We start from the raw sequence: 12,946 nt of genomic DNA, 5'->3' as shown, positions 1-12,946 counted from the left end.
CGTAAGTTCTAAGTTTATATCTCAGTGCGTGTTTGTGAAGTGAACATACCCCAGTAACTCCCACCAAGGTCATGGAACAGAGCTTCTCCCCAGAAGCCATTCTTCTTCCCTCTCCTAGCCTCTCCCCACCCCCAATTCCCCTGACTTCTGTCACCATGGACAAATTTTGCCAGCTTTTGAGCTTCCAGTCTTTCATTCGACTTGTTTTGAGGTTTTATCTTCGATGTTATGTATAGCAGTACTGTCTTCATTTGACATTGAACAGCTGGATCGTGACTTCATCATCTGTTTAGTGTTGGTGGCCATGTGGATGGTTTTCAGATGGGACTGTTCTGAACACGGCCGCCCTGACCATTCTCGACACGTATGTGCTCAGGTTTCTGTTGGTCCCTACCCCAGAGTAGGATTTGCTGGGTCCTGGGGTGTGAATGTTCATCCTTACATGGTGTTTGATACCATGCACAGACTTCCCTTCCTGCTCCACGTGATGATGTCCTTGGTTTTCTCCACAGCGGCTGTTGCAGGAATGCCTCCCCTGTTGCAGGAATGCCCACTGAGAAAGTCCCCACACCCACTGCTGGTCTTCTGGTTCCACACAAAGCTCAGGGCAGCAGGTGGGGGAAAGAGGTGGCCTTGAACCTGACCCCTCTCAAGTGTAGTCCCATGACGGCTCCGTGGTGATCCCCTTTCTTGAGTGCTTACTGTGAGCCAGTCAGGCCAGGTCCTGGGTGTTCGTGTGTGTCTCCTGTTCCCCTCCCAGGAGCCTGTAGGACACTTCTGTCATCCTCCCACTTCGTGGCTGAAGGAATGACTGAGTGAGCTAGGTGGGTGGGCTCGGAGCTCTCTGCTCACCTCCCGTGTGCAGTGTTCGCTCATGCTTTTTGCCCTGGAGTGTGTGGTGCAGCCCATTAGGCCGTGTCCCGCCTGGTGGCTGTTGTATCACGTAGGACAGGCTCACCCAACCCTCAGTTACCTTTAGGGCCTGGTGAGTTTGCAGATCTCAGATCCTGTTCTGTGGAAGGAGACGAGGGCTCCTCTATACCTAACCTGTGACTTGCCAAGTGATGTATCTGCTGTGGCACTGGCAGTTCCTGTTACTCTGCTCTCAGAACAGACATGGTGACCCCGTGTGGAGTACCCAGGAAGGTGAGGGCTGCGTGTCTGTCGCATGTCCGTGACTCACCCTCAGTGCTTACCCCAGGCAGCCTGGTCGTCAGCGGTGCAGCCTCAGGTTCTGGGGCTAGTTTGGGCTTGAGGCCCTCTGAGAAGGGGTATGGCCTTGGCTTTCTTCTCCATAGTCCTTCAGATGTCGTAAAGGAGCCTGCTGGGTGTTGCCACCATGGTGTTCCTGGCGGCTCAGTTCAGCCTCAGTTGCAGTGCCTCACCTGTTGCTTCTGTCCTTGCCTTCGGCCATTTCTACCCATGCCTCAACACTGGGCCGTAACCAGCCCTTCCTATTATCTCCCTGGCCTGTGTTTGGTGCCTTGTTGAGGGAAATTTTAGGCTCTCCCCTGTTCTCAGGACTCCCATAGCAGCCCAGGTGAGCAGACTGGCAGACTCTTGGCATGGCACATTGGGCACTGCACTGTCTTGAAAGGATCTTAGAAACCACAGAATGGCCTGGTGGGCAGTGGATAGGACCAGCTTGGCCTGACCCCCGTGGGCACAGTCTCCCTAGAGGGTAGTCAGCGTGCCTCAATGTCTACAGATGATCTGTGAATTTCCCAACATTCCACGCAGGCTTCCTGACTCCTGGAAGGAGAGCTGGGCTCGGGTTGGTGGCTGGTCTTGCTTCAAGTCTTGGTTGGGCCGGCACTGGAAGCCAGGTCCGGCCCGGCTGCTTCTCTGCCCGGCTCGGTGCTTGCCCTGAGCTGCAGTGGGGTTCACTGCAGTGCGGGAGTGCCCTGCCGTCCCCTTGCGGCTTCACTCAGCCTTCTCTCGGAGGCTGGCCCCATTGCTTCCTGAAAAGCTGGCTGGTTCTCATTTGGGGTTGCCGGTATTCTGGGTGTATGTGGGCCGAGCACTGTGTGCCCCTCCCACGGGCATCGGACGTTTCGTCTTACACAGCTGGTATTCTTACTGGCTGTTTCCACGAGAGCACGGCTGGGAGGGAGGAACCCACATGGTGTGCTGTATGTTGTCACAGGCACTGACAACCGGACCCTTCTGCAAGCATGGATGCAGATAGAAAACACTCTGCTTGGCTTTCTGACTTTGCAACTGCAAACTGTAGGAATGAACCAACTCCCAGATACGACACATTGAGAGCTCTTACACTCTCTGAAAGGGCCAAGTTACAACAGGAATTGTGCGTTGACCTGATTCAGAGGTCAGGAGAGCTGAAGCTTGTGGTTTTGTTGGGAAGCGCTGCTGGGACAGATGAGAGAAGGGCTTGAGGGCCAGCACTGTGGAGAGAAGTGCTGGTCTCCCCCCACTTCCCCCGCTTTGTCTGCAAGCCTCTCTCACCTCCGCAAGCCTCTCACAGAGGTCCCCTGGTTGGCCGCCGTTCATGGTAGCGGCCCTGGGCTCCCTCTTCCTGGGCTGCTCATGAGGTGCAGGCAGTGTTCTCTGCCGGCTTCCTGGGCCAAGTCGCAGCTGCAGTCGGCTGCTCTGGCCACGGGTGCTCTGCGGGCTGTGAGTGTACAGCAGGCAGGGCCACGCAGGCAGCGGCCACCCTCCAGCTGTGGACGCTCCCGGGGAGCAGATGGGCCCCACTGATGAGGAAGTGCTTTTGTGCTTTTGCAAGTGGTGAGCTTGGCGACTGCGGCTGAGACACAGCCCCCGCCCCAGTGTCGCTCTTCCTCTCAGCAGCCGTGAATGAGAGTGACTTAGCTCCTGTGGGTGTGAGGTTCCCATGGGGTCCTGGCAGAAGGAGGCGCCTTTGAAAGCCAGGCAGGGCGCTGACAGGGCATCTGCCTGAGGAAGGTTCCCCTGGCGCCTGCCTGGCTGTGGGACAGAGCAAGGCAGAGCGGAGCCAGGAGGCTGCACCTTGCAGAGCTGAGAGGTAGACTCAAGGCACATCGACTTGTTTTCCTCACTCGGGAAAGTGGGGTGGGACACACGCTGGTCACCACCAGGCTCAGCTCTTGCACTGACTTGTGGTAGAGGCAGTTTGAGTCACAGAACGGCACCCGTTTTGGGAACGTGTAAAGTTCATCAGAAGCGGGAAGACTTGCTGTGGCTGAAGAGTGAGGCTGGGACCAAATCACAGACACACACTCGCCTGGCAAAGCCCCTTTCACCAGCGTGCACACCCTCAGCAAACACGACTGACACCTGCCATGGGGCTGGCAGGGCATGGTGACTCAGCCAAGGATGACCTTAGAATGCTCAGCACGTCGAAAAGCTCGAGGTTTGCTTGCTTCTGGGTGCCATCTGTGTCGTGTTTTGGTTTGGAAGGACAGCTTGCTTGCTGATGAACAGTTCCAAAGCCTTTTGAGCTAATTGGTTTTTGTAAATTCTAGTCTAGACTATTCTGCTTTAAAAAAAAAAAAGTGTGACTTCCACATGGCTGGTTTTAAAGTGAACTAGCTTTTACCACTGACGTGGTGGGCTTTAAGCCCCTGAAGGAGTTGGTGTGGGCTGTGCTGCATAGGTGCAGGGCCACAGTGTGCTCACGGGCTGGCTAGACAGGCGGGGTGAGTCCCACCTCAGTGTGTGTCATTTCAGGCCCTGGCAGGGAGACTGCAGTGCCTTTGTCATTTACCAAGTGGTCTGCAGCTCAGGGCAAGCACTGGGGATGGGCTGAAGGCCCTGCTGTTGGAGACCTCTCAGCTCTAGAGCACCCTAGGTGGGAGACAGAGGCAGCCCAGAGACCATCATCCATTGGTGCTCTGGGCACGAAGCCACCCTGTGTGGCTACCAGGAACTCTGTAACCTGTCCATTTTCCCACTGTGGCAGGTTGATGAGAGTATGTGGGTGGGAGGCTGTCACCAGCCTGGTGGTGTCTGGGAGCCCCCCCAGTAAAGCACCAGCTGGGCTGTGTATGGTGGGCAGGCCCCGTGCCAGGCTAGTGTAAAGCCACTCTCCTCCATCTTCAGCTGCATGGTGAGCACTAGGCTTCTGTTGCCTTTCTGGACCCTCAGATTTCTTATCTGTAAAGTGGAGTTTCAAGAAAGAGAAGCTAGAGACTTCGGTGCCTGCAGGAACCCAACAAGGAGTGGTCCTGTGAGAGTCAGGCTGAAATGCCTTACTAGCTTACTCTAGTGCCTTTGGGTCTCACCAGTTCTTGAACTTGGGGAGTACAGGGTTTCCCCTTTGCCACCAGGGCTGCACACATCTAGCTGCACTGCCAAGAGATTGGGGATTTCGAGTGGAGTGGGAACCGTTGATGCGTGGAGAAAAGGGAGCAGTGAGCGGATAGACGCCAAAGAAGTCTCAGTTCCTTGTTTCACATCAGGGCTGGAAATCCCCCACAGGGCGGTAATTATTCAGGGCCTGAGGTTTACCTACCTCTGCCCTGAATTACTGCTAGCAGGAGGCTGAGCAGTGGTGGATCTGCCCCCTTGGGCTGGCCCCACCTCCGCACATGGATCCAGATGCAGAGCAGTGACCCAGCCGCAGAACAGCTCTCAGACATGTGCCGAGGAGGTAGTGACATCCTGCACTAGATGGTCTGAACTCTGACCCAGCTGCTTGTGAGGGCCGCCGCCCTCCCCTGGTCCTGTCACTTGTGGGCAGCCAGTGCCCCTTCCTCCTCCTCATTCACTGTGAGTCACGCAGCAAATGTGGGTTAGACTGGCTGCAGTCGTGACCTAGCACTCGATGCGGGGCTCTCCAGAGGGAGGCCTGGCTGCTTCCCCTGTGCTCTTGGTCCTCTCCCGACGGGAGGTCCGCATAAGAACCCTGGGGTCTGGTGCTGGTAAGGAGGGTCCCCTCCTCGCTTGCCAGCATGTGCCCTGGGGCGTCCCTGAGGTGTAAATGGGGACGTGTTTGGGAAGGGTTCTTTCTCTCCCTGCCTGAGCCCGGCTGGGAGGAACCCAGTTTAGGGGGCTGCTTCCCCTCCTTTCTGCCTAGGATGGATATTGGTTCACTTTCCTGTCTGACCATGGATACCCAGTTATCCCTCGTGAATCACGAGTCTAGAATCTGCAAGCCCTTGGCGCGGTAGAGGAGAAGGCAGTTCCACCCTTGGTCACCAAGTGACCGTGCTCACCTGGGCCTCGCCCGGGGCTGCCCGCTGACTCCCACGGACTTCCGGCCCTGCCTCTGCTCCTCGGAGTGCTCCGCTGCTGCCTGGCCCACCTCGCCTGATGCCTGCCTCTCCAGAGGAGCCCTCCCTGCTCCTGACACTGCTCCTTGGCGCCTGCCCTGGGGACACTTAGGCATCCCCATGCACAGGGGCAGACATCATCACCTGGAAGGATATTTACTTGCAATAAAGAGGCCAATCAAATAATGAAAATATGTGGGCTGGGACAGTGAACAACTTACAGGAAAAGTCGACATTAGTAGAAAGGGTAGGTAGCACTTGGCTTCATTCATTATTAAGGAAATAAAGATGAATCTGTAGCTGTTGAAGGAGTCCTAATGAGAAGATGAGGCTGCAAGTGTTCAGACGTCCCTTGCATGTGAATTCTGCTCCTTTTGGGAAAGCTGTTTGGCAAGTGGTTTTGAGAGGTGGTTTTTTGTTTAGTAGTTTTGTTTTGGTTTCATTCCATGGCAATGAATTCCAGGGGAGATATCCAAAGGCCATGTATGTGCCAGGCTCTTCCTGAGAGCAGGAGGCTGTGAATGACCCTTGGGCTCTCTGGCCTGTAGAGCTGCCCCAAAGTCCCCCTTGGGGTCAGCGTCTGGGAGTGGCTCAGAGGCTTCCTTCCTGCGCAACAGTGGCATACTGTCTCTACTGTGATGGTGGGTGAATGTATTTTTGGACAGACAGGTGCCAGGCAGGACCTAAAAACAGGGTGGTCTGTTAGGGTAGCGGGAGCAGTTTGGCTCCCACCGTGGCTAAGGTTAATGGAAGGCCGTTGTGTAGTCAGCCTGCTTTCCCCAGGTCTGCTCTTCCTGCTGGCATCCTGGCTCACGCCAAGGTCTTTGCTCTGGACTTCTCTCCCCTCTCCAGGGCTTTGATACCATCTCACCTTCTCTGGATGTGTTGAGGCTTCTGCTGTCCACCTTGGAGGCCCAGCTTAGATACTGCTCTCACCACAGGCACCCCTGGCCTGCCTTTTACCTGACGCCTACCTACCTCCCTGCCCCAGCAGTCCTGTACTGGGTTTTTTTCACAGGCCTGGAGCCTGGCTAGAAGCCTCCCCTTGGCTATATCTGAGCCTTGGCGTCTCTGCTGTGCATTGGGCCCTCTCGTTGAGGGTGGAGGCAAGGGCTGCAGGCTGCTAGGCTATTACTGTCTGCTGGATCTGAGGCTGGAAGCCCAACCTCGCACTGCATAGAGCCCAGGACACCTGCCTGTTAGCTGTGGTGAGGGCAGAACTTGGCCTGCTCCCTGGTCCTTAGGGCTTGATTGCCTCCAGATGCCCAGATAATGCTCCCTACACAGGCTCAGTGCCCTTGCTAGCATGGCTGAAGCAGGGGAACCAGAGGGATGAGCCCTCGGGCGGCCCTGAACTTGAGGAAGGCAGCAGACAGTGCTCTCCACAGCGCGGAGAGCCTGAGCGCCTCCTCAAAGCCGAAAGCCTCTTTGGATACCTGCCTGAGTGTAGGGGCTGCTCGGCTGTGACGGTGGGGTGACAGGCCTTTCCCCAGCCCCACCCTGTGCAGCTTCCAGGAGGGTCTCTGGCTGTGCGAGGGTCTACAGTGCCAGCTTGCTCCAACCCCCAGGGTTGCTCAGGTGTTCTGGCTCCCCCCTCCTATCTGGCAGCAGGACAGCGTCTGCCCAAGGACAAGGACACTCTGTGCCACTGGGCTCGCTCTGTGGGCACTGCTGGTTCAGGAGTGTGTAGGGACCCAGGGCTCTAAATATACCAGGGTGAGGTCACTGGGGTGGAGAGAGGCCATGTGGCAAGCCCAGGACCCTGTCAGGGCCAGAATCCCAGGGCTGGGGACAGGGAGCAGGTGGCCTTGTTCCTGTGGGACCAGCCTCCTCACTGCCTGGTTTGTCAGGATATTTTCTTAGACATCATTGCTTTGGGGCTCCAAAAAAGTCTTTGTCTACCCCAGGGTTGCAGAGATAGTCTCCTGTTTATTCTAGAAGCCTTAGAGTTTTTGCTTTCACATTTAGATCTGGGGTTCATTTTAATTTTTGAGTATGCTGTGATGCTTAGTGTAGTTGGAATCAACCCAGTGTGTATCTCCTGTGACTTTTCATCCACCGTGGTTTGAAGTTCATCTTGTTGATGTACTGAAGCTGCAGTGTGCTCATTTCTAGAGCTCTTGAATTTCTTAGTCTGTTCAGCTTTTGGACTACAGTGATGTCATTACAACATACGGCCACATGACCCACTCCTTTACATCACATTCATAAAATGTGATGTAATAATAGCTAACACCTTCCACTTGAGGTTGTGATAATTCAGTGGAGTGGTGCTGTATGGAAACAGACCTTGGTAGAACAGGGCCTGGCTCATAGCACGTGTCATCCGAGGTATAGAATTGCTTGGTCACAAGACACATAAGTGTTTGATTTGACCAGACACAGCCCAGTGCTCCCCAGAATTGGCCGCACCCCAGAACTACCTGGTGTTGTCAGATGCCATTTCCAGCAGTCTGGTGTGTATTCATTGCAGCCGCTTGTGGGTTCGGTCTGCCTCGCCTGATGGCCAGGAGAGTTGAGCACTGCTGCACGATCTTTTGTCATGCCCAGTCCCCATTAGTGTCTCCCCGCCCGTGTTCTCTGTGGGCTCAAACACAGACCGGGGGGGGCCTGTGGCATTGATCTCCTCCCACTTTGTGACTTCTGCTCTCCTTGTGATGTCTTTAGATGAACTCTATAAAGATCTTGTTAATGCAACTAAGTTGATTAGATTATTATGCACAGCTGTTTTAAACGTGGCGCATTTTATTCAATAAGTCAACCTCCTGTCAGATGGCAGACTTAAGTGCATTTCCCACATCAAGAGTGAATCTTGTTTCATAAATGTGAATTTCAGTTGTGCGCAGCCACTTGGGCAGATGGGTGTGTCCGTGGACAGACTCAGTCACCTGTTCACCGTGCACTGGAGGAGGCAGATGGGAGGGTGCGCACTAGGTGTCGTGTTGGCCCCTGGGAGCAGGTAGGAGGCTACAGGAGGTGGGTCTCTGGTGATGCTGGCCCCACTGGCTCTTGGGAAAGGGAGAGGTGCCTAGGGTCTGACAGTGGCTCTTGTTTTACAGATCCGGAACATGGTGGCGGTGCAGGAAGTCATCTCCAGCCTGGAGAAATACCCCATTACCAAAGAGGCACTGGAGGTGAGCGTTCCAGGTCTGAGCACTAGGGCGGGCAGTGAGGGCGGGGCCTGGGCTGCCCCAACCCTGGGCTTTCCTGACTTCTTAGAGCCTCAGAGACTTTGCTCACTGGCCCAGCAAGGCCTTAAAGGGAAGAGTGAGGGGGGCATGCCGTCCTGGCCTGCACTGTGCCAGTCCACAGCACACAGGCACTGCAGGAAATACGAGGCTTTAGTTCAGAGCTGAGGCCCCTTTCTCTGCAGGAGGCCCTGCACACTGCAGTGCGCAGCAGGGCTTCCAGTGAGTGATGCTGGCTCGAGGTCCCGTGTGCTGTTGCCTTTGCCACAGTGTACTCTCACCTAGAAATCTCCTCTGGCAAAGTGTCCTCGCGGTGGCCGTGAATGGTCCGCGGCCTTCAGGAGTTGGGAACCTGTGAGATGATGCTTCTGAGAATGCCCTGTCTGTCCCATGGACTGTAAGATCTGAGGACTTGGGTTTGAGAATTTAAATGTCACATGGGACCCAAAATCTTGATAGGTTTTGTGTCTGGGAGACCAGTGGTTTAGGGGGCCTGTGGGGTCATTACAAAGATATGGAGCCCTTCCCCCAGCTCCATGGGAAGCTCCATTTCTGCCCAGCTCTCTTTTCACGGGGTGTCCCTGTCCTAAAAGCGTGTCATTGTGTCTCTCTGGCTGTAGGAAACCCGCCTTGGGAAGCTCATCAACGACGTCCGCAAGAAGACCAAGAACGAGGAGCTCGCCAAGCGGGCCAAGAAGCTGCTGCGGAGCTGGCAGAAGCTCATCGAGCCCGTGCACCAGAATGAGGCTGCGCTGCGGGGGCTGGCGGGTGCCCCTGGCTCGGCCAACGGCGGTGCCCATAACTGCCGGCCAGAGGCAGGGGCGGCCGGCCCGCCTAAGAGTGTCCACGACCTGAAGTACCGCAATGACATGCCAAGGCTGTGCGGGCAGCGGCTGGACAGGTTGGGCAGCCGCAAGCGCCGGGGAGACCAGCGTGACCTTGGTCACCCTGGGCCACCTCCCAAGGTCTCCAAGGCGAGCCATGACTCCCTGGTACCCAACTCATCCCCGCTCCCCACCAATGGGATCAGCGGGAGTCCCGAGAGCTTCCCCAGCCCCCTGGACAGCAGTGGGCACGTGGGCCCTGAGGGTAACCGCCTGGAGCACGGCGAGAACGACAAGCACAGTGGCAAGATCCCCGTCAATGCCGTGAGGCCGCACACCAGCTCCCCAGGCCTGGGCAAGCCCCCCGGGCCCTGTTTGCAGACGAAGGCTGTGGTGCTGCAGCAGTTGGACAAGGTGGACGAGACTCCAGGGCCCCCCCACCCCAAGGGGCCACCTCGCTGCTCTCTTGGTTCCCGGAACTCACGGCACGAGGGCTCCTTTGCCCGGCAGCGGAGCCCGTACACATACAAGGGCTCCCTGCCCAGCCCGTCACCTCGGCCCCAGTCGCTGGATGCCACGCAGGTGCCATCACCGCTTCCGTTGGCCCAGCCGTCCACACCCCCTGTGCGGCGACTCGAGCTGTTGCCCAGCGCAGAGAGCCCTGTGCGCTGGCTGGAGCAGCCAGAGGGCCACCAGCGGCTTGCAGGGTTGGGCTGCAAGGCGGGGCTGCCGCCGGCCGAGCCCCTCCTGCCCCGGGCAGGCTTCTCCCCAGACTCCTCCAAGGCGGACAGCGATGCTGCCTCCTCCGGTGGGTCAGACAGCAAAAAGAAGAAGAGGTACCGGCCTCGTGACTACACGGTTAACTTGGACGGGCAGGTGGCTGAGGCTGGTGTCAAGCCTGTCCGGTTAAAAGAGCGGAAGCTCACCTTTGACCCCATGACGAGACAGATCAAACCTCTGACCCAGAAAGAGCCAGTGCGGGCCGACAGCCCCGTGCACACGGAGCAGCCCAGGACAGAGCTGGACAAGCCCGAGGCCAAGGCCAGCCTCCAGAGCCCTTTTGAACAGACGAACTGGAAGGAACTGTCGCGCAACGAGATCATCCAGTCCTACCTGAGCCGGCAGAGCAGCCTGCTCTCGTCGTCGGGCGCACAGACCCCGGGCGCTCACCACTTCATGTCTGAGTACCTGAAGCAGGAGGAAAGCACTCGGCGCGGGGCCCGGAAGCCGCACGTGCTGGTGCCTCATGGCCCGCCCACGGACTTCCCCGGGCTGAGCCGCGAGGTCACCCGGGACGATCTGGACAAAATCCAGGCCCACCAGTGGCCAGGGGTGAACGGGTGTCAGGACACACAGGGTAACTGGTATGACTGGACGCAGTGCATATCGCTCGACCCGCACGGCGACGACGGGCGGTTGAACATTCTGCCTTATGTCTGCTTGGACTGACCGGCCCTTCGGGCTCTAAGTGCATTCCCACCTTGCAGTCAGCCAGGGAGGACGGGCGCCAGGGCCCGCCGCCTCCAGTGGTTGGGAATCCGGGGGGTCCGGCCCGGGGCGGGAGGGAGGGGGCGAGAGTCTCTAGGTCTCTCTGCACTCGTCCCTCTAAATTCTCCTTTTGTGAAATGCTGCTACCAGTTTACTAACAAAATTGCAAAGGAAGGACCGCGTGAAAGGAAGGCCAGCAAAGTGAGTTCAGAACTCTATAGCAAACCAGCTATAAAAAGCGTTAGTCTCCCACCCCAGAAGAGGTGCGGATGCTTCCCAGCCCTGCTGAGCTGGGACCTCAGTTGCAGGCAGGCACAGAAAACCTGTGGGAGAGGTTACCTTTAACACAGTGACAGAAGCACGCATCTCATCTTTGCATTTTCTGTTTTTAACATGGCCCTAAGCGTCTGAGGCAGTGGGCAGTACTGTGGCCTCGGTTTGCACCCCACTGGCCAGCTTTCCCATCACGGTGCCTCAGCTGTAGTGAGCTGCTGGCATCAGGCAGGCCGGCTGGCCACCCAGTTCGACCCATGCTCCCTGGGCGTCCACACATTTGTATCTGGTTTCAGTTACAGCCCAGTTTTTAAAGAAATGCTGCAGAAATTTGTTTTCTAAAGTTTATTTTGCCCCCTCTTCCATCTGACCACCAGACGAGTAACTTGCCTTTTGTTCTTCCCTCTTCAGTTTCCCCTTCCCACACATATCTAGAAAAGTTCACCTTTCTAGACTTCCCTTCCCTTCAAAACACAAAAGTAACCGCGGGTGCTACTGGTGTGTAAGCTGTACTGTTGGGCGAGAAGAGACCTGTCTGTATGCTGGAAACACTCATAACCATTCCTTTAGATTCGTTTGCCTTATGGTTATTTGTCATAAACGCGATTTGCAAAAACAAGGAGCCTTAGTGAATGTACAGTACCTAGACTTCTGTGTTCTCAGGACGCAGAAGGGAGCAACTTTGCTATTTGGTCCAGTAAGTGGACACCTTGTGATATAAATGTGGAAATAATAAAAAAAAAAAACATTTGCACAAACCAGTCTGAGAATTGTTTTTTAATTTGGTCCTTTATAGCCACATTCATCCTCTCTGGATTCTGGATTAGCCAAGACAACCTGGACCCCATATCCAAGGTTCAGGCCCTATAGCTAGCCAGGCTGTGGGGAGGTGGGCAGGGCAGTCACCAAGTCCAGCCTATTAGCCTTCTGCATGGAGACTGACCTCTACCTTGCCTTTCATTCATTCAGGGTCACGATGCCTCTCCCACCTCCAGAGTCATCTGCTAACTCTGGGTGACAGAGTCGGAGAGACCACATCTGTCTCCATTCCAGACCTCACTTTCCCTAGAAACAGCTTTGCCCTCCCAAGCAGGCTCCACAACCCAGGTCTCAAGTGACCTTGTCTTACCCCTGAAATATTTGCAGTTCTTCCTTAACTATAAAGTGATGATCTTTTAATTCTTCTCCCTCATCTCTGAAACCATAAGCTTTGGCTTTCTATTTTTTTCAGTCTGGAATAATAAGTCATCTTGACCATATTTACTTGATGTCAGATGAAGAATCAACTCCCCCTTTAGAGGAGCAGCCCCACCAGGCAAATCAGGAGGTCCAGAAACATGCAATCAACCCAGAGCCACAGTTGCAGAGCCTTGGGGAATTCTGACATAGCCCTGGTGCAGGGCATACCCTCTCCTACAAGAGGGTGAAGTAGCTTTGAGGGCAGCCCCTGCCATCTACCACCTGTATGGAGCTGGGCTAATCACTTTACTCCTATACACCTGTCCCCATTTGGGAGCTATAAATGATACCCCAAAGCTGTGAGGATTAAATTATATGATCCAAATTTAGCGGTGGGGAGGGGGGGCAAAAAGCTTGTCATCAGGACCATTTGTGCTGGGGAATAACTAGTTTCCTCAGTCCACTGTGCCTGTTTTCTCACATGTATTGTGGCCAGCTGACATGTGGGCATCCTGAGGATGACATCCTCCCGACAAAGGGTCAGAGGCACAGCTGGAAGCTATTAAGGTGCAGGTTGGCGCCCCATGAGCATCTCCTTTTCTCAGACCTGGGCTCTGAGGGAGGTCACTGCTCCTTAACCCCCTGCAGGCCCCACCTCTCCTGTGTCTGAGTATCTAGTAAGCCCTAGGGTACAGATACTGCCTGACTGAGAACACAAGGTTAAGCTGTGACTTCCCATCAACATTTTGCGGATCAAGTTGGGTTGCCACTTTTTAATTTG

General features: G+C 55.6%; 1 protein-coding gene across 2 annotated transcripts in view; it reads left to right on the top strand.

The window, feature by feature from the left end:
• The window catches only part of MED26 (mediator complex subunit 26), a 41,483-nt gene extending 29,006 nt beyond the window's left edge, over positions 1-12,477 (top strand). For both annotated transcript variants that reach the window (XM_070373258.1, XM_070373259.1), the window contains 2 exons: positions 8,273-8,347; positions 9,022-12,477. In XM_070373258.1, the coding sequence (XP_070229359.1) occupies positions 8,273-8,347; positions 9,022-10,674 (1,728 nt within the window). In that variant the 3' untranslated portion in view covers positions 10,675-12,477. The remainder of the gene's footprint in view (positions 1-8,272; positions 8,348-9,021) is intronic.
• The last annotated feature ends 469 nt before the right edge of the window (positions 12,478-12,946 follow it).

The sequence above is a fragment of the Bos mutus genome, chromosome 7 (assembly GCF_027580195.1).
Source record: "Bos mutus isolate GX-2022 chromosome 7, NWIPB_WYAK_1.1, whole genome shotgun sequence".
Classification (NCBI taxonomy): Eukaryota; Metazoa; Chordata; class Mammalia; order Artiodactyla; family Bovidae; genus Bos; species Bos mutus.
The sequence above is the reverse complement of the archived record's forward strand: the minus strand, read 5'-3'. Positions and strand labels throughout refer to the sequence as shown.